The sequence below is a fragment of the Brachyistius frenatus genome, unplaced genomic scaffold, assembly GCF_029030835.1.
Source record: "Brachyistius frenatus isolate BFR_SWC_R1_liver_20210118 unplaced genomic scaffold, ASM2903083v1 Contig_94, whole genome shotgun sequence".
Classification (NCBI taxonomy): domain Eukaryota; kingdom Metazoa; phylum Chordata; class Actinopteri; family Embiotocidae; genus Brachyistius; species Brachyistius frenatus.
The window spans coordinates 1259928-1282071 of NW_027210693.1; the positions used below are offsets into that span (position 1 = coordinate 1259928).

The 22144-nt window shown below is 41.0% G+C and overlaps 1 protein-coding gene across 4 annotated transcripts in view; it reads right to left on the minus strand.

The window, feature by feature from the left end:
- Nucleotides 1-1363: 1363 nt before the first annotated feature.
- LOC138628036 (nucleus accumbens-associated protein 2) overlaps nucleotides 1364-22144 on the minus strand; it is a 31663-nt gene continuing 10882 nt past the window's right edge. The window contains exons 1-7 of one of the 4 annotated variants that reach the window (XM_069710771.1): nucleotides 13259-13880; nucleotides 11905-12086; nucleotides 11028-11786; nucleotides 9139-9315; nucleotides 7539-7644; nucleotides 7212-7309; nucleotides 1364-7115 (exon numbers count right to left, since the gene is read on the minus strand). In XM_069710771.1, coding sequence (XP_069566872.1) covers nucleotides 6583-7115; nucleotides 7212-7309; nucleotides 7539-7644; nucleotides 9139-9315; nucleotides 11028-11786; nucleotides 11905-12016 — 1785 coding nt within the window. In that variant the 5' untranslated portion in view covers nucleotides 12017-12086; nucleotides 13259-13880 and the 3' untranslated portion in view covers nucleotides 1364-6582. Of the gene's footprint in view, nucleotides 7116-7211; nucleotides 7310-7538; nucleotides 7645-9138; nucleotides 9316-11027; nucleotides 11787-11904; nucleotides 12087-13157; nucleotides 13881-22144 lie in introns of those variants that run through there. The other 3 variants (XM_069710769.1, XM_069710768.1, XM_069710770.1) reach the window with 3 other exon arrangements.

Here is a 22144-nt window from a genome sequence, read left to right on the forward strand (position 1 = left end):
GTCGTCGTGATCTTCTTCTTCTTCGCCTGTTTCTTGTTGGTAAACCGCTCTTGGGTGCATTACCGCCACCTTCTGTTTCGGAGGGAGAATGAGACGATTAAATCCTTCAAAAAATAAAAAAAATAAAATAAAAATAGGTTAGGTAGTTACTTTATTAATCCCCAAGGAGAATTTTTTTTCGCTACAGCAGTATGCAGGAAGCAATAAGATAATAATAGAATAATAAAAAGCAATAAAATAGCAGTAAAAAATATTAAATATAACATGCACAGTATATACAGTACAGTATATATCTATATATATTATATACAAACAACCAAGAAACACAGACAACAGTGTTATTGTTGTGTGATGGTAATAATAATAAGACAAACAAATACCAGGATGCCTGGGACTACAACTTTGAGCTCATATGCGAAATCTCCTTTAGAAATATGGGGTACAATATTTAGTAGACTGTATTTTGGAATAATCAAGAGTTAGGATACATTAAAAGACAAAAAATATATAGGCTGTGTAGCTCAAAGCATAAAAAAAACCCAACACAAATATATGAAGAAATATTATTTACCAATTCCCAAAAAGAGCACTTCCATGAAGCCCCTTCTCCATCCTGCTGGGATGATTATCTAACACAACAGGCCATTCTTTACCAATTAAACTTTCGCACTTTATGGCATCTCACAAATAGTGATGATTGCACACAGGCACTCATAAAAAAATATGGTTTCAATCAATTCTAAAGTCATTACAAAAAAAGTATCTGTGTCATTAATTATAATAAAGCATGAATAGAAATAATGTAAACATATATACTCTCAAATTCTTATTAAATGTGAAATATATAGAAACAAAAATATTCACAAAAATTTATCGTGAGGAGCTGTAACTGGTCTGCTACATTTGATCTGGATCTGAATGTAGTGTGCGCTATTTTTCATCAAAGTTTATGTTTATTCTACTGCAGGGAAAGCGTCATAGTCATAAAGGTGCATGAGCTGAACCTCATCACAGTGAAATAGGTAACATGGATTGATTTGAAATTAATTCATCAATTTTCTATACATCTTCCCAAAGGTTTACATATAATGATTGTTGCAAATAACTTGTTAATATGTTTACAGTTTCTTGATGAAATAAAGTAAAGCCTACCGACTGAATTGCAGTGAATCATTTTGCAAAATGCAGCAGATTTAGTCTTAATTTCACAAACATACTGCACAAGCAGTAAAGAACTATTTTATTTTCCTTCTGTTGGCGCACCGTTAAATCCTGAGCAGGTATTTGAGGTCAGCAGCCGAGAGGTCCATGAAGGTAGCCATTCTTCTTTGGAAACACACACAGACAAAAGAAAGAGGCGGTATAAGGTGAAGTAAGGACTTTTATTAGAAAGCAGATTTTTCTGTATTGCATTTAAAAGAAATCAGATATTCTTGGACTATACAACTTAAAACTGTGGTGGCAAATACCATGATGGGAATGAAAGGTAGATTCTTATGCAACATCGAAAGTGGCAACTTGCATTTCTGTTGTATATACTATTGATGCTCGAGTCAGAAGGCGCATAAACATTTTAAAATTTTTCATTTGAAACATAAAGCAGTATCAACACTGATATTGTCCCATCCCAGTTTCCCTGGTCCAAGCCCTGTTGATAATGAAAAACATTACCATGATCAAAGTGTTGGGTTGAACAGTAGGATCCTCTTTTGCTATTTATTTTGTTGTCCATCAAGAGGTTACCAATAAGCCCAGACTTAGGACCAAGTTCGGCCCGTACAGACATGGTCCATGTCAACATGGAACATCTCTGTTCACGAAGCACCAAGGTATGAGTCACTCCTTGTTGCCAAGACAAACACTTAAAACCAAGAGGGCTGGGGTCAACATCACCGTGTCCCTCCAATCTGGAGAGGAAGCCAGCACAGACCAAAGCAAGCTGGAGAAAGACAAAGCAGATAGCAAGAGCACAGCAAGTCATGTCATATCTCCCATAGTGCACTTTGGGTCTCATCCCTATTCTGATTGTCAGCGCTCTGAACACATGGCTTTAAAAGTTGCATTTACTCCTCATTTGCCCAAAAATATTGGTCATTCTTGATGTTTTTCTCATTTCTTTCATGTTTCTAAGTAGTTCTAAAGTGCTGGCATTATGTTCAAGGACACATACATACACACAAACGTTTAGTGCATTTTTTCTGAGTCTGCCCAAGGTTCAAATGCACACTCAACTGGGTAGTTAGTCTAAGTATCCCACTCTTTATCCCTATTTTGCTGTCATTATTACAAGAGATTAAACTTTATGCAAACATTCAATGAAAGAAAGGCCAGGTTCTATCGTAAAAACACAGCCCTGTTCACTGCAAGACTGCTCAGTCTTTGTTTGCTAGCAGTGACAACAGTTATTCAGCATAAAATACATGGTGCATAAAGATCAGAGGTCTCATTGGATTAGATTGAGTGTCTGAATGGCATGCATTTTATGATACAAGTTTCTTTTTGCATAAAAATTTTATATTTCAGGGTAAACCATTCAATTTAACAAAAAATACGGTGCCCATTAGTTTTACAGTAATGGGGATAAAACAGGGCACGATAAGGTTTCATAAAGCAATAATTTATTTGCAACAAAACATTTGTGAAAGTAGATTCTTTTCAACCAACAACCCCATCCTGTTTTTTTTGTTTTTTTTTGTCATCCAGGGAAATGTGTTTGCTGTCAATGCGACACTGGTTTAAAATAAACATGTAAAATAAACAACTTTACAAGAACTTTCTCTTTCAGCCACCTCAAACAGAGCTCATCCTCCCAAAGGGTTAGCCATGACAGTCTTTGAGAATCTCTCAGTTTTATAGTGCAACATCATTAAATTCACCCTGCACAAGAAAAGAAAAAAGGCCCGAAGCGTCCGAGAAAGACTCGTATTTTTGGTTGACAGTAAAAGTGAAGAAGCTGGTTGAAGCAGATGTTTTATGAGGACGACGCTGCCAAATCGGATCAAAAGTAGGAACCGGTTTGACCTGAATCAATATCATCACATCAGATTTCACTTTACTTGCTGTGCGTGCTGTCGAATATAGATAATGCGATGGTGTCCAATTAGGAATACACGCTGTTGTTGGATAACTGTTGAATTAAGTACAGTGACTCTGGCTAATTAATCGGGCTGGTGATCGAGCACATTTTGTCCTTAAAGAATGACATAATGGAAAACATAAAGCAAGAAAATAAGTGAATAAATCATTTGGGCTTATCAAATTCATAATTATTTAAGGAGCCCAATATTACAATTATGCATTTGAAATTTAATAAGGGAAACAAATCTATACAGTAGGTTCTTGGTCTTGTTTGTCTCTCAACATACAGTTATGGCACACATCCTCACCCACACATTCACAGTCTAAGGCACTGCTCCACACCTCTTCATCACTATTTTGGAGGATATCAATGTCTCCCACCCTATATTATTTACGATTCATTTTATTTAGAGTCGATCACAAATTCCTCGTAGATTTTGTGGCAAAATTCTGCCTGTTGAAAAAGATTTTAGTATAAACAAAGGCAAAGATTTTCTGTGTCGGAAAATACAAAGAGAGAAAAACTGATTCTACTTACTGTCCCGTTTAACAGGTTTTAACATTTTTGGGTGGCAGATTGATAACGTTGGAAACTATTTTAATAACTGTGAGCTTGATTATAGTAAATTCCCTAATATACATATTTCTAAAATACTTTTAAACCAGAAGTGATATGAATTGAAATGGTGGCACCAATAGACAACTGAGCATCTTTATTTTCTTTAAGAGAATTATGGTGTAGAAATAAAAAAAATTACATAAAGATATACCGAGTCATTTCAACATAAGTTGGGATAAAAAATTAAATAAACAATAGACTGATTAAGCCAGTACTTTAACCTCGCTCAGTTTTGCACATACAGTACAGGGTAAATGATCCCTGCTGTTCACCACATTGGAAGACCTGTTCAAAAAAAATCCTTATATAGCTTTGGGTGAAAAAAAAAATCACCCTGCCTCAGTCAGATTAATTTTGTATCATGGCCTATTTTTAAGAGTTTGCAATTGAAGAAAAAAACTGAGCCAAATATATATGAAAAAAGAGATTCAACATTTTATATTCATTCAGCACTCGGACCCTCGCCAAAGCAGTGCTACGGTTTACATTCATCCATCATCTCAGCCTTTCTGCCACAGCCCTGTTTTATCTATGGCCGATCACATTTCCTCCAAAAGAAACAAAGATACTGTAAACGTCAATATTATTATTACCTAGTGCAATTATAACCCTGTGTTTCTTGTGCAGGGCCACCTTAAAGCTTCCCATAAAGAACCCAAACCAGGATACGTCGAACAGAAACAGAGAATAATCTGGCCCAACCTTAGAAGTGGCGCAGCACTAAAGCATAAACAGACAGATCAAATATATCAGGGTCATATACTAATACTTTTTGCATCAGAATAATCAGATAAATTAAAAAAATTTAACCACTTCCTGAATCGCAAAATTTCCAAATATTGTTAGCTTAAAATAACTTTAAGCTCCTGAACGGTCTGCTCCTTTGATTAAATGCGCTTTCATTACTGATCAGAAAATACAAAAAACAAAACAAACCTAGAAATACAAGGGAAAAACATTCAACAGTGCTTAATTTTAAATCAATGCAACAAAGAAAGGCTGTTTAGACTGCATCTTATGCGTGGCAAAAAGCATTATAACATATCAAAAGAAAAAATGGGTATGACAAACGCAGGTTCAAGTTCGACATTTCCTCTCTACCAAAATATAGAAACCCTCATCATCAGATAGACCAGTTGTTTCTTTCCAAACCCACAATCTCCAAATCCAATAAACATTCAGGGGGATGTGAAGGAAATTTGCCTTTTTCTTAAGTACAGGTCGGTTCTGAAAACTCCTCAGTTTCCCATCCTTTGACCTTTTCGAGTGCAAATGCAATAAGCCAGCATACATTGCTTTTTATAAATTTTATTCAATAATTTAGCCCTCCTCCCCCCCATCCCACCACCACCCCAAAAATAAAAATAATAACAGGATGGACGCAGGACTTGGAGCATTACACACCACCACATCTAGGTGGAACAGCGCTTCCCTCTGACATTTTTTATTCTACCACTTAGTGTAGTGCCCTACTTCTTCCATTTAATATATTCAGTCTCTTCTACTTGTGGTGACAACCCACGGTGAAGTTAAAAAAACAAAACAAAACAAAAAACAGAAACTCCAATTAATTCTGTGTCAAACACAGTCAATCCCGGGTGACATCCGGGTCAGTTCTAACATGTGTCAGACTGAAGTCCCAGTGAGACATGGAGAAAGTCCTTTTGCGTATTAATGGCATAACTCGAGGCAACAGTAGCTGTTATCTTATTTCAATGCGGGTTTCTGGCTTTGTTGTTGTTTTCAATAATTCTTTCTATCCATTGTTTGTATTAACGCATGCAAGCTTGGATTTTAGTGCACGTTCCTGTTCATGTCTCTCTCTGCATCTCCAGGGCAGAATGATGCAATTGCAAAAGTTTGAGTTAAAAAGCATCGTAACATTGTTTGGACAGTGTATTTTTTAATACGATGGTGCAGCTATTTAAACGCTAGTATCATAGAATGGGAACTGTGTGTGTGTGTGTGTGTGTGTGTGTGTGTGTGTGTCTATCTGGATGCATGTGTGTGTTTGGGCAGGGCGGTTTGGAGCAGACACAGGCAATGCATTGACAATATAATCCAATGTCATGGGCAAATATGCATGAAAAAAACCCTCCATGTGATAGATTTGTTTTTGGATTGTGGAGAAGTATTTAGGATTCGCAGAAAATTCTTTCATAATCTTTACCATAGAAACGACATGCTGATTTAACAGAGAGGAACATTGTTTGGCTGAATGGTACTAATACAATACGTGACCTTTAATTGTAATACAATCTTTGCTTTATATTCATCCATATTTATGATTCTGTAATGTAATGTAAAGTGGTCAAACCTTGCTCTTTACAGGGAGCGGCGTCTCTCTGATCTCTTTCCCAAGGTTACACGGGCTATTTTGAGACGGAGCTTTCCAAGAAAACGGAATCATTTTACAAACCATTATACCACACTCCATAAACTACCAGCAAAGCAGCTGTTGCTTTTGTATTGCACTGAAATGGTAAATCATTATTGCCATTCGTTCTGCTATCAGGCCTTTGGAATATTGCCGAGGGTGCCGAAAAACCCAGCACATACTGAGAATACTGAGAAAATGGGTGGAGCAGAAAGGGTTAGTTTTCTTAATGTGCTCATGCCATGCCTGTGTCTACTTCCACTATCCGTGTTCTACTTCTGCTATCAGTAAGTATGCAAGTATGCGAGTACGCAAGCACATGTGTGCGCATGCATGTGTGACAAACTGCCTGTATAGTAAGATCTATGAGTGCAGCTTTTTGTGCTGAAAAATTCCTGTTGAGGAAGCACAGAGGAGAAGTAAGAGTGGTGGACGAGAGAGAGAGCAAGCAAAAGAAAATGCGGTGTTGAACAGATTTTACAATATGAGAGGCAGCCCAAAAGGACATTCACTGTCCGTTCACCCTCAGACCTTGTCCAAAGCTTTCCATTTCCTGGTCAGGCGGCGTGTCGCCACAGTTGCCCGCCTCAGCTCCCGTGATCAAAGTTGGTGCCCCGAGTGATCCGTCTACACCCTCTAACCCAGCTTCATCCTCATCTTCCTCCTGTTCCTCGTGGACAACTCCTTCACCTTCACCTTCAGCCTCTGCTCCAGCCGCCCCAGACCCGGGGCTGCCCTCTACCAGAGGTGGGTGAGTCCTGAGAGGGTCCTTGCGATCCGGATACAACCTTTGCTCTAGGGTCTTGAAGTCAGGCTCGAAGGGGAGGGGCACCCCTGATTGGGGGGCGGCCAGGGCCAGGCCCAGACCTACAGCAGCACCCATGCCCATTCCTGCACGGTACACTTCCATGCCATCGGGCAGCATGGACTTGATCTTGGGCAACCACCGCTTGCGGACACGCCTTGCGTTTGTGCACATGTCAGCAGCAATCACATTCATTTCACTCTCCTTGAAGTTAGGGTTGAAATTTTGACAGTAGACTGCAAAAGAGAGAAAACCAGCAAAGGCCATGTAGTTAAATTGGGATCTTTACAAAGTCTGTCAGAGATATTAGATGATTTGGACAATAGACCTACGTTTGACAGCGTTGAGGACCCTGCTGTCCAGGGGTTTCCTACTGGGGTCACTGGTAGAGGAACGAATACCTGTCCCACAGCTATTGGCTAAAGTGTTTCTGCAGGGATAAAGAGTTGACACCAGGGGGCAGAGTCAGCATCAAGCACATACAGTAGATAGACATGAGAATACACACTACTAACCGCATTGCACAACATGGCCACAGATGGAGTGTGAAAGTTGGTTTGTGACAACAGCAGTAGTGTTGGAGTCACACACAGTCCAAATCTGAGCGACTAATACAAACAGTTTAAAACAAACGCAGTCGTGCATGTCTTTGTACCCACCTATCAAAGAACGTGGCTAACAGACGGCGGAGCAGGACTTTGTGTTTGATACCGGCACAAAGATGACAGTTCATGAGCTGGCCTCGAGTCATGAACACCTGGGTACCTGTGGAGCATGCAAGCAAAACAAAAAAATAGCTAAGAATCAGCTTATATTACAAACAAATTATTTGTCTTTGTCTTGTTTCTTTGCCCCCAAATTAATCTTTTATTTTTTTTATACAGTTAAAGTCAATGTTCAAGGATATTTTTAATGGAGTTAAACAAAGCTTCAGCTGTGCACAGCGCAATAAGAAATTGGGAGAGGAAGAGCGGGTCATAAAAACAGCACACTATTGAATTACTTGGTTTTGCTTTCTTTCCAAAACGGTCTCTTTCACACATACAGACTGCAGGACTCAGTTACACGTTTTCATTTTGTCATATTCTGTTTCTAATCAAATCACAATGGGATTTGATTGAATCTGACCATGTGGTAACTTTTTGAACCCGGATAGTCATATGTTCTTTCAGTCGCTAACCACGACTTGCATGTGCATTGTGTTAGCCGTGTCTGTCTGTAAATGATACTGGCAAGAGGTCAGACTCCCATTCTTTTGTCTGGAAAGATTCAATGCTAAACTGATTCAACTGTTTTTTGCCATGCTCCATTGTAGAAATGATATTACCTACATATTGAGTGGTACCTGCTCTCTTTGAAAGTCTCTGGTCGGAGTGACGAAAGCTATATCTGGCAGCCAGACCAAAAAGTTCAGTTTTTGTCTCATCATACCAAAAAAAAGTATTTTTCCTCCGGCTCTGAGCTCTGCAAGGCCCATTTGGCAAACTCCCGGCAGGCAGTCATATGCTTTTTACTCTAGAGTGACTTCTGTCTAGTCAGTCTTTCATAAAGGCCTGATTGATGATAACTGCAGAGATCGTTGTCCTTCTGTCACAGTCTTAAATCTCTGGAATGAAACTCTGCAGCTTTGTTTTATCCCCTTTCAGACCGGCCAAGACAGTGACGTGCATCAAACCCACTATGGCATTCAAACTCAATAACTCAATATCCATCCTTGGACTTGGCTTCATGATCCTCTCCTGGCATGATCTGAAAACGGGGCAGACGTTGCTTTTAACCAGGGATATAATCGTGTTGATGTCTAAATATTATTTCAAGCAAAATGTTTTACCTAAGCACTAATGTACACTAAAGTCACTGTTAACCGTGATGACCAGAGATTAACCACTGACAGCAGTCTCATACAGGTCAACGGTGTACCGTATACATGCATATACAGTTTACCCTATTTTTTTCCCCCTTTTTGGTAAAGTTGACTGGATGGTGGGTAAACTCTCCAACCAATTCCCTATTTGTCCAGCTCTATAACTCTTGATTCATTTGAAAGTATTTCTATTTCACAATGATGGAATTCTATTTACCTGAATTTATCAGTTTGAATTAATTCAATAAATTTCCCAGAATTAAATTTGAAGTGATCTGAATCTAGTGTCGAGTATGAGTACTTTGCAAACCCACGGCATATACAAGTGAATCTCTGGGAATGTTTGCGTGGTAAAATGTTTGAGTGGATGCCTGTGTTTGTATGTGCGTGCCTACCAGCTACCAGTTCCAGCTTCTCCCCAGGGTCCCCCTCGGTGTAGAGCTTAGGGTGGCAGCGGTAGCCTATCTGGCTTATGAGGCTTGCAGGCAGCGCCACCAGGTCCCGGCGGATCAGCACACAGTTGCGGTTCTCCAAGGCCAAGGGCATCGCTGCCATCTCCGGCTTGTCTTGGACTAATAAAACCGAGGAAGAACAGAAACATTTTAGACAAACATCCAGATCTGGTTTTGTCTTGGATAGACCACCATTCATTTTTTTTTTAAAGCTATAAACTACAAAAGCAAAGTTATGCTTTCATACGTTTCCTCTTTGCCCCTATCAAAATAGAGGTTATACAACTTAATTAGTGAAGCAGGTCGGAGTAATCTCATACAAATTTGTTATGTTTCATTAATGTTTGAGCTTTGCAGATGTATCCCAGATAAATCATGACGCTGCAGCTGCAACTTCAGTTCGGAGGGGGACATATCCAAAGCTGGGTGTAGGGTTCTTACTCACAAAATGTTTTCCCCTAACCTCTAGGATGACTTGTGAGTGTATGCACATGCACACTCCTGGCGTACACACACACACACACACACACACACACACACACACACACACACACACACACACACACACACACACACACACACACACACACACACACACACACACACACACACACACACACACACACACACACACACACCAGGATAAATGAAACTATTAATTTCCACACACACATGCGCAAGCTGAAAAGTGTTGATTAATAGGTTTGCATGTGCATAGACACATACCGCATGCACGCACGCACGCACGCACGCACGCACGCACACACACACACACACACACACACACACACACAGGAAAGATGTGCATGGTTCTCAAATATCCTACAATGTCACCCTGGGGTGCTCTGACTGATTGCAGATAGAGTGGATTTCATAAATATCTGAAACTCTAGAATTTGACAAACCTGTGTGATGCCTTTGAGGTGCAGGATGTGAAAAATAATGGTGTGTGTGTGTGTGTGTGTGTGTGTGTGTGTGTGTGTGTGTGTGTGTGTGTGTGTGTGTGTGTGTGTGTGTGTGTGTGTGTGTGTGTGTGTGTGTGTGCGCTTGTGAGTTTGTAACTATCCATCCTGTACCCAGTCTGTGTGTTTGTGTGAACGCAAACTTCAAATGAATGTACCACCTCTACCTGCATGTGTAGGCAAATCGAAATCACTGCGAAATTGTGCTAGAAAACCATAACAAAAAGCAGCACCGACCAGCTGTTGTAGCTGTGATAAGGAGTGTGTTGTTGGTCACGATGCACTCCAATCATAACTCCATAAAGCTATCTTTATGCTGAGAACCCACACACACACTGGAGGCACAACATCTAGCTTTTCTAAGTTGCACAGGATACATGATTTATAAAAGATTAAATAATGTAACTAGGATGAAATGAATGTGCATCTTTTTTTCTGCACAACACGTAGTGGGTCTAGACGAAGCCAAAAATAATAGTTAGATTTTCTGCAAGTCATGCTGAGTTTTACTTTTAGAATAGTCTGATATGCAGTAAATTTCTTCCAAGAGCAGTTTGGAAATAATGTACTTAGTCAGATATTACATGAGCAGAAAGATGAATTTGATACAGTATTGCCATCCATATTGTTTTAGAGTCTTGAACATTAAATGTAAATGCAATAATTATATAGCAAATGTGTTAGTTTGGTTTGCTGTAAGATAAAAATGTAGTATTAGTTTCTATTTTCTATATGGAGTCAAATTTAATATATAGAATAGAGTAAAACCTTCGTGCTCTTCAGCAAATACGCTTTTGGTGTTTGTTAATCCTAAGCGCTGGAATGCTTCACAGAGATTTCATAATCACATCAATATAACATGATACTCACTCCCGTAGGGGTTAGCTGAACGTCCATAGAGATGACTGTAGGCCTCCTCAGTGATCCCATCATAGGGCTCTTCCTCAAACTCCTCATCCTCATTCTGGTAGGACGTGGGACTGTCAGTGGTAGGCAGGCTGGACGCTCCAGGACTGGACCTTTCAACACCTGCTCCTCCTCCTCCTCCGCTGGTTCCTTGAAGGTGGAAAGGGGGCATACCGGGGATGGGGTTCCCTCCAGCCGTTGTGTAGAAGAGTGAACTGGCCCTCGCCAGACGACTCCCCAACTCCGATGACGAAATCTTGCTTTGCATGGTGGATATTGTCAGGGGTGTTGGTTCGCCCCCTTCTAGTTTAATCTTACGGTTCGGCATGAGTAAAGATGAAGACCAACCCGGGGTTCCCAGCAGGGTGGCCACCGCGAGGCCATTACCATTGTTACAAGGGCTCTGTGGCTCAGATCCTGTTTCTTCTAAGGACCCGGTAGTTTGCGAGTCACAGTGAGGTGAGTTTGCCTTAAACATTAGGTCCATGCCTCTTTCAACTATATGCTGAATTTGGAGGTAGCCAGCTGTGTACATGACTACTAGTTGTTCACTAGCTGCCAATGTTAACTTCCCTGTATAGCAGAAAGTGAGGATCTGCTCAAAGCAAGCAGGTGTGACTGAGGAAGGCAATTCAAACTGGGTTTTGGTGGAGCTGCTGAAGAGGTCACGGAAGTAGAGGCTGCTGGCAGCCAAAACAGCCCGGTGGGCTTTGAAAGCCTGACCTGGTTGAGAGAAAGAAGTTGAGAATATTGGTGAAATTTTTTTTTTTTTTTTTTAAATCCAGTACCGTTTCAAAGTTGTGTACATAAAATAAAATCTCCAAATTTCCAGCTAACCTACCTTTGACCAGAATGGATACATCACAGTAGTGTCCCAGCAGGCGCTGCTCATTAAGGGAGCCCAGAACTGTGGCTCCAAAGTTTGGGATCTCCACATGGAGCAGCTGGGACATGTTGGCCGCAGAGGGGGAGGAAGATGGGGTTTCAGATATTCACTGCAGACTCTGCCGCTGAGAGAGGCATCTGTAAAACAAAACAAAACAAAAATGTATGGAGAACGCATTGGAGAAGAGAGACAGTGACACGGGAGGAGTGAACAGACAATACGCGAAAAATGAAAAGATACGCCAGAGGGAGGTAAGAGAAGCGAGAAAAGAAAATTGAGAGAATCTAAGAGGAAGCAAAGAGTACGGATGAAAATAGAGTTGAGATAAAGTGAGAAAAACGAATACAGTGGAAGGAGAAGTGAGAGGTGTGTGAAAGAAAGATGGATATGCAGAGATAGTGGGTGAGAGAGTAGAAGGCAGGAGAGAGAAAGGAGGAGTCACTCCACAGAAAAAAAAAAAGAAGGAAAAGACAAACACAATGCTGTGCCTACTGTACATGGGGCATTGTGGAAATACCTTGAGGCTATGTTATTATACATGTCTTGAATTCCAAGAACCTTGGACTCATTCCACGAATTTCACTTAATGCATCAACAACAATTCTCCCGCAGCATGAACCGTAAGTCATCCTTGACAACAACTTCTCTCAGCAAGAAAACAACATGGAATACAATCCGCTTTTAATGTCACAGTGTAGAATTTATCATTGATTTTGCTGACACGACACCATTATTTGTCCTCTCTTCTATACTCTGGCGGGTAAACAATCCAATGCAACACACACATTTTCATATCAACTTTGATAGCTCCCTCAACTCCTCTGTAATATTCTCCTGGCTTATTTGCAGCTTCTTTTCCTCCTTCTGAACCTTGTATCATTGTCTTTGTCTCCCCACTAACCCACACACACACACATACATATACCCACTAGTTTCATTATTGAGCAATGCTGCAGAACAGTTTCCAGGAATACAAACTGAAAAAAAACAAAAAATGTCACTGCCTCTCACACACACACACACACACACTCACTCTCTCTTTCTCTTTCTCCCACTTCATGCACTCCATACAGACAGACATGCACTCTGGCTGACTTACATAAAAGTGTGCATACATAAACACACACACACACACACGCGCACACGCGCACACGCAGTACAGGTTGCACAGGGAGATTACTGTGTACTCTGGCACAGAAAGCACTCACCTGGAGAAACCAGCACATGACTTTCCTCAGCAAAACAGTCTCTCACACATGCACAAATGCACAAAAAAAGAGCGCTCACTGTTTTCCCAGACAGTTCTGACCTGTGTGTGCCAGTCTTCTGGTTAACGCACACCATGGAGCCGTGGCACACACACAGACACACCAGCAGCAGTCAGGACCAGGACAGAAGAAGGAAGAGTTGGAGATGGGAGGACGGCACTCTTGATGTACTCCATCTGGTCGACTCTGTCTTTCACTTAAAGTGTCATTCCCGCTGTCTCATAGAAGATTCTCTCTGCTGTCTGACTTTTCTCTGTCTCCCCTATCTTCTATCTCTATATCCTCCAAAACCTCATTCTCTCCGCTCACTGTCTCCAGCACTGTCTCACAGCCTCCCTCTGCCTCCTTGTCATTATCTCTCTCTGTTTCTCTCCCCTCTCTCTATCCTCCAAAGGGTTGAATTCAACAAGTGCTGCTGTAGAGAGAGAGACAGGGAGAGAGAGAGTGTTTTTGTGTGTGTGTGTGTGTGTGTGTGTGTGTGTGTGTGTGTGTGTGTGTTGTGTGTGTGTGTGTGTGTGTGTGTAAGAGAGAGAGAGAGAAAGAGAATGGGGGGAAAGAGAACGAGAGAGCAGAGCAGAGAGAATCAATGATGAAAGGAGTGGGAGGCTCAGTGTGTGTGTGTGTGTGTGTGTGTGTGTGTGTGTGTGTGTGTGTGTGTGTGTGTGTGTGTGTGTGTGTGTGTGTGTGTGTGTGTGTGTGTGTGTGTGTGTGTGTGTGTGTCTGATCAATGCAGTATCTATACGTCGCAGGGAGTGGGAGGGAGAGAAAAACACAGGCTACAGTTACAGACGGAGACAGAGACTGGGCAGAGCTAGAGATTCAAGGGAGGGAGGGAGGGAGGGAGGGGAGAGTTGAGACAGAGAGAAAGTCATTTGAGGACAGTACGAGTAGAGAAAGACAATTAGGTTGAAGCAACTTCTGCCACTTGCCCCTGGACACAGATGTCTATATGGTCAAACAGAAAGAGGAGGAGAATGACTAAGACAAAAGAGGAATGAGAAAAGAAAAAAAAAAAAAACACCTCACAGAGGTCACAGCCACCATTAATTAATTAGACATCGAATAGTGAAACTTCTGAAATCCCTGTCTGACGCAAGTCTGGGGAGAATGCGTCAGCTCTTGGTGAAGCCAATCTTTACTTAAGTGGCAGTTGTAATATACACAATGCAGGAACCCTCTAATGCTTCCAAATGTGGATTCGCAAAGGTTAATCAAAAACACAATCTGCTACGTCAAAGCGTTTCCCATTTTCTTACAATCTTTTCCTAAGACAATTGTTAAAAAGTGCAAGTGTTGTGTATTTTCTCCGGATCATGAGAGGAACATCTCTGCCAAACACCTACACAAAAACAGAGAGAAGCACTCTCTTCACACAAGACTGGTTGGTATTTTCTACATGAATCGATAAATTAAATGATTAATTTACGCCTCCGCTTTGGTAGCTCAGCTTATTCAGGTGACATTTCTGTGTCTTCTGTTGTTACTCCTTTTCTTTTTTCTTTTTTTTTCCTGGCCGGTGCACAGAAGGCCTTCCTAAATGTTACTTGATGTGGATGAAGGAGGACAGGAGCCAGATGTCGCAGCTTGTGACAGGACAACAGCTAAAAGAAACACAACAGCTACCAAAGAGGGTAAGTTCCAGAAAGATGTGTGTGGGAGGATATAAATGCAAAACTGCTGTGACGGATGAGTAAGAGAATTTTTACAGTATACGTGTACATATAAACACGGACATTTCACACATTAATGTTGTGTAATTCCCGCACGTCAGGGTGAAAAAAAGAAGAAAAAAAAAGACAATGGAGATAGCTCTCTGCCTGCTGCACTGCTTTTTTATGTGCTGAGACATGAAGACAATAAACACATTTCAAAATCGTACTTCATTTTTCACAATAAGCAATCTGTTAAAATAATATAAAGCTGACGCAGAGCATTCTTGTATCCGAGCGTGTCCCCAGAAAGTATCAAGACACATCGTGGTTCATTCTTTGCCAGAGAAACCTCAAGTGGAGAAAGTTGTGCTAAACTGAGCAAACTTTTACTCTTCAGTCACAGCGGAAATATGAAAGGGAGGATATCACAAAGTGTTGAATACAGTGAGTCAGAATTTGGTTTAGAGAGCTTTGCCCCAGCAGCGTGATATCTGCACGACACATATAGGCACACATGAGTGAACACACACAAAAAAAGCACAGTGAAACGCAGGGGAAACAAAATCCGCAAACACGCTAATGCAAACAGACATATACGCACTCACTTGCTCTTCCACACACACATGCCAACACACAGTCAGGTAATCTCCCTGTGCACACTCAGCAAAAACACTTTCTGTTTGTTTGTCTGTCTCTCCCTCGGTGGACCTGCCAGTCTGTCCATCAGTTAAGTGTGACTACCGTGTCCTTACTTCGACTCCTGCTTCTCCCCCTCTCCCAGTTCTCTATGCTTCCCGCCCTGCATACCACGTACCCACTGTCTCTCTGCCAATTAATGCACACAGGGCTGCATTGCAGTGAGGTTGGCGCGTGCCACAGCAGCAAGCACAGTACAGAGTCTACAGACATGCATGTACGTGCCAGCCAGGCAGAGGGAGGAGGAGGAGGAGGAGCAGGAGGGGGGGGGGCAGAATGAGGGAAAAGAGGAAGAGGGAGGGTGGGGGAGAGTGCAAAGGAGAGTGAGCTGAGAATATGTTGAGTCAGGCGGACAGGACTCTGCTGTGCCACATTGCACATACACTCAGATGCACAGCCACATGTTCATGCAAATGTATGCACGGATTAATATGAGACCGAGAAGCATGTACATGATGGGAACACATGCGAAGGTATGCGCGTTAACACAAACGTAAAAAGTACATATACACACACACACACACACACACACACACACACACACACACACACACACACACACACACACACACACACACACACACACACACACACACACACACACACACACACACACCGACATGCACATGCAAATTCCAACCTCCTGCCGCCTGCATTAAATATAGACTTTGCACATCCCTGATAAAAAAATATAAGCACTGAACTCCCTCAACTTGTTTGTCTAATGAGTGATTATACAGTACGTGTGTGCATGCGTGCGTGTGTGTGTGTGTGTGTGTGTGTGTTTGTGCCTCTCTGCACCTTGTGTCCTCGTTTCCTACTGTGTGTATTTGCATTTCCATGTCAAAGTTTCCCGCATGCCAAGGCGTGTTTTTTATAGTCATCATTATATACTCGGCTGTGACTTTTGCCACTTTATGTTGGGCATGTGTGTGTGTGTGTGTGTGTGTGTGTGTGTACACACAGTTTGTAACTTTAGATAGGAGAACTGAATGCTGCTCTGATTGCTGCTGTCTGCTTTGTTGGAATGTGTTACATCCATTTTAATCAAGGATTCATACCTACGCACAGTGTTATTAACTGTAGCAGCAGGTCCAGGCATATTTGAATAATATGAAGAAATGAGACGATTCGCCAGATGGCAAACAAACCCATGCACACACACACACACACACACACACACACACACACACACACACACACACACACACACACACACACACACACACACACACACACACACACACACACACACACACACACACACACACAGACTTTTAGTTACGAGTTATATAGTAGCTGCCCACCAAATGACAGTAACATTCGAACATAAAACCGTAAAAGTCATTCGCTACTGTGATTCGTGCGTTCATCATTTAGTACTTTGTTGGCACAGTTCAAGTAAGTTCAAATCTTCAAGTAAAGTTGTTGTCACAGAATGCAGATCACCAAAACTTGACTCAACACATGTCAAGAGGGTTCTCATTGAGGCACAGAAAAGTAATTATATTATTTAATATTTCATTTAAAGTACAGCAGCCCTCAAAAACAGCGAACTGAATGAAAATTATCGAAGTGAGCTGAAGAGGAACACGTCCTTCCTCTCTTGCTTATGTTGCCTCTATACAATCTCAATATGAACAGTCCCCTCGTTATAAATATTCAGATCCTGCAGTTGTTCTCATGTCTAAAGTGTACCAGACAACAGATTCTATCCACGTTGAGACGGCAACGCTCCCTGGCAACAGTTCTACCAATCGGGAACGAGCGGGTGTCTGCCTGAGTCTGTCTGAGTATCATTATGGGATGTCGAGAGAGAGAGAGAGAGAGGGGAGAAAGAGAGAGAGAGAGGATGAGAGAGGCTGCTTATCACTGCTTATAATGCAACATCATTTGCTGTGTATAGACCCCGCTGGGTGAAGTTGTCTGCACATAGTCAGGATCAAAATCATCTTTTCTTAAAAAAAAGAAAAAGAAAAAAGAAAATCTCCCCATGATTCATGCAGTTATGTAACAAAGAGACAACTATGAAATGATTTGTTGTGGGCTGAATATTGTCTGGTATCTTTCCACTTGTATTCACTCAATATGCACCAATAATGTAACTCGTGGTCTGAGGAGTGGAAAAAAAAAAATTCAGTTTTTCAGTTTTAACAAATGGAACAATGTTGTCTGAGGAAATAGAAAAATTACAATGTGAATATAACGTCACTGAAAATCCCGTAGGGTGAGACGATGTGACCCAAAACCTGTAACAGCATAAAATGTCACACAGTTATTAGATGAAATTAAAAGTAACAATAAGTATTTTTATTACATCACTACTAGATAATTGATGTATTTTATTGCTTTACTTTGTCCAGATTAAAATAGTAAGACTACTTTGGACTGGGCTTTAAGCCAATTGATTTGTTGAACACTCTGTTTGATGATCATGACAAATCATTTGAAGGAACTCAATTTCTCACTTAAAGCAACTGAGATCACATCATATAACGCAAAACAAAAAAGGATCACCTTACCGTGTGGAAAGAGAAAGGGCTCACTTAAGGTGTAAAATCTACAGAGGATTATCACCACTTGACAGTTCCCCTTCAGCTCTACGGAGTCTTGCAGCTTCTTTTAGCATATTTGTTTTTCCAGCCCAGGAGTTTCCCTTGACTTCGTGAATGAAACTTTTTAGATACCGTTTTTATTAATGTAAATCCACTCAAATTTACATACCATCAAATGGCAGACAAAATTAGCAGCTAAATGTAGTCACGAGACGGTGGAGACCAAAAACGGAGCAAAAATAACAAAATGTGTTATCGTCTTTTGCCAAGTGGCCAGAAATACGATTTCAAATACAGATTCATGTTACTCTGAATGTTTGGAATTGAAATTCTAGCAAAACAAACGCAAACATATGCAACTACGGTCTAAAGAAATGCGGAGGCACCATAACTGGACTGAACAACGTAATTTCCACACTATGTGGGTGGTGTTCAAATTTACTTGAACAAATATGGCTCTTGTTCTCAATCATTCTCACTTGATTGTACAGAAAAAAATAACAGCCCTGTCACATGCATGCCCTGTGGCTACCATATGTGGTTGGTTATCCCCTTACAATCAAACAGTTAAAGTCTCAATTGTGATTTGTACAGAATATTACATCCATCCATCTGTTTGTATAACTGACTTTCCTGTCGGGTTTCAAGTGGATAAAGACTAACATGCACACACCTACACAGAAGTGTCATATTAATATGCAGCAGTTCTGGGGAAGAAAACCGTGATGAAGAAATTAAAAAAAACTACCACCTTTCATAGTGCCATAAAACTCTTGACATTTTGGCAGTGGTTGGGTATAGTATTAAACACAAACCTGCGACAGAAAACTCCTCTAACAGTGGGCTACCTGTCAATTTAGCCTGCAGTCGCAGTGAAAACCAGACAGAGGGAAGGACGGAGGAAGAGCATGTACAGTATGTGTGTGTGTGTGTGTGTGTGTGTGTGTGTGTGTGTGTGTGTGTGTGTGTGTGTGTGTGTGTGTGTGTGTGTGTGTGTGTGTGTGTGTGTGTGTGTGTGTGTGTGTGTGTGTGTGTCTGTGAGTGTGTGTGAGTGATCCTCCTGAGGCAAAGGCATTGCTAATGGACTCCAAGTGGCTGTGGGAGGTAAACAAACAAACAGAAGCAGCAGCTACTACATCACACTAAACTATGGAGACTAAGGATATTAGAAAAGCTGTGCATAGCAGTACGCGGCAACATATCCATACATATACCCTTGAACATACATGACGGCAGGGCTGTCATATCATCTCAATTACGATGATATCGGTCAAATGTTTGAAAATATGGTAAGGAGATTTCATATTGTGATAATAGAAATACTTCTTCAAGGTATTTGTGCCATATAGTACAATTATCCAACCACAGTAATATTCTAGTTTTTACTGAATATTTGAAAGTCAAGAAATGAATCATTGGAGAAATATCATAAGATATTGTGTTATTATTTCAGGGCCATATCGCCCACTTCTAAACGACAGCTTAAAGGGATACAACGGAGAGTTGAAAAGATAGTGACAAAGGAGGCGGAGAGAGATTGAGAGGTATGTAAGGGGGGGGGGTCTAAATGGAGAGGTATCAAAGGTGTGTTAAAGTGAGGAGATAGACAAAAGATGTAAAAAGAAAATGGGAGAGAAGTTGACAAAGCATTCACAGGGAGAACCGTTAGAGAGGAATAAGGAAATGCTGCAGGGTGACAGAGAAATGTAAAGCTCACAAAGGGTTGAGAGAAAACGGTTCGGTTGTTCAATAATAATACAGAGGCCTACAAGAGAGCTAGAAAAAAAAAAAAAAATCAAAACGTTAGAAGGTGTCTTGACTGGCTTTACTAATCATATTCCCTTTCAAACTGTGACCACCGGGGCTATGGTTTGGTATGTAGTGTAATTTCATGTCAAACAATTTGGCGCCTGCCTTTCCGAGCGAGGTAACAGACAAAGCCAAGTCATATCGACAAACTGACACTTTGTTCTAATCAAAAGAGATTCCACCTCCACATTACTGAAAATGTCAGCTGCACCAAAGAAGCTTCACACGCTGCCATTTTCTGGGAAGGAAAAGCCAGCTATGTGACAGAGAAAGCCAAGAAAACATAATATGACATGAGAACAACTGGCAAGTTTGATTTTTTTTTTTTTTCCAGTAATATTAAGCTCATATTGCAGAATCACGGGGGCCTGCGGGTCGTTCCAGTTTACAGCAACACATACGTGTGACGTTAGAGCAGCAGGGAAAATTACGTCTGGGGCTCACGCAAGGTTGAGATATTTTGAACGAACACTGACACAAGACCAAAAATTCCCCCAATTTCCAGCTTAAAAGGAAGCGACATAAGGAAGGAAGAAGAAAAGGAGGGAAGAGAGAGTCAACCAATACAAGAAGTGATTCAGGGAGGCGATGAATGTGTGTATGTTAAGGAGCAGCATTTCTAGTGTAGACACAAGGATTCAGTATACTGTGCAATGACTGCCACGTGATATTTCTTTTTTTGGGAGAGTTTATAACTAATAAATCCTTATTAGCACCGGCTTGCAGCTGCCATGTGACTGTTGTGGGTGTCAAAAAAACAACTGTATATTTTCTGAGCCTAGAGGCCTAATTTCATGCTGACATGCAGTGATCTTCTAAAATAAAGTAACGGTTTTGATGCACTCAGGCAGATGTTTTTTTCCAACCTTTTGCCAGTTTGGTGGTTTCACGGATTGCTTTTAGATTATAGGAAAACATCAATGAACAGAGAACAAACTGATATTGCAATGTCAGGGGCTGTAGGATCATTTCTGTCCATACAAATGGACTTTGTAAAAGTTGAATCAGCACTTCTCTAAACAGTCACCAAAAACTGAACATTATTAACTCCATAGGATTTATTTCTGGACCGGTACTATGAGTCAACAAATGTCTAAAAGTAAGTACTTGTACAATTATTTTTAATTATACCTAAAAAAGGCAACATTTTGAATACAGCTTTATCAGTGAATCAGAGCAGAGAATATAATTAAAAAAAAATGTCTAGGGTACAAAGCTAGGTGTATGTGAACGGATAACTGTCCAAGCCCACAAAGGTGAACTTAGAACAAACATGATTTGCCCTTGGCATCACAGTAGGGATGTTTCAGTGCTGCCTTGTGACTCTGCTTTGACAAGGACATCAGTTTACTCCTGGGAGAGGCGTTTGTGGCATCTCGAATGTGCTCATTTCCAAATTGTGATTGTGCCATGGCAGGTACTGGCTTAAGAAGGAGCTAATTGGGGAGTTGATGCCTGCATTTAGAGCTCCATGATAATTTATTCTTGCAAGTACAATTACAAAGCAGGTGTTGCTGTGCTTTGACGCCTGGCCACAAGACTGAAACACAGTGGATCCGCAGCAGTTGCTTCTACTTTTGATTCATTAACACAGGGTCCTAAAACCTCTTTAGCTGTGGATTTACATCCTGAGGCAAAAATGTTTTATTGTTGGGCCCCTATTGACCCCCAATTACACATGTCAGTTTTACTATTTCCTTCAAAAGTTTTCACCTGGGAATCTACATGGGCTTCATACATTACACCATGAAAATGTTCCAAAACCACAAGTTTCCCTTGGGGAAAAAGAAAAATCTCATGTGCATGTGGAGACGTGTGATCACATGAGTAATTCATGTGCTTTTTCTGTTCTCTGGTACCAGCTTTTTAAATGTGAATATTTGCTTTTCTTCTGAGTGTAATTAAAAGAAGAAATGATGCAGAATTGAGGGCTTTCAACTAGATTTTGGGACAGGTTCCTTCTTTGGCTGACGAATAATCTAGCCTTGGATATTGTGACCTTCATCTGGGGACACGGGAGCCATGAGATGGCCTGCTTAGTGTCACTGGCTGTCACACAAGGACCACAATTAGGTTAGATTTCACAGGAAGTCTGTACGTTAGCGAGCGTATGTGTATCAGCCCATTGCATTTGTTCTGACCGTGATTTTATGTTCATGGTGCATGAGACAGTGAAATGTGGAGAAAATAGAGTGAATCAGGACGAAACAAAAGC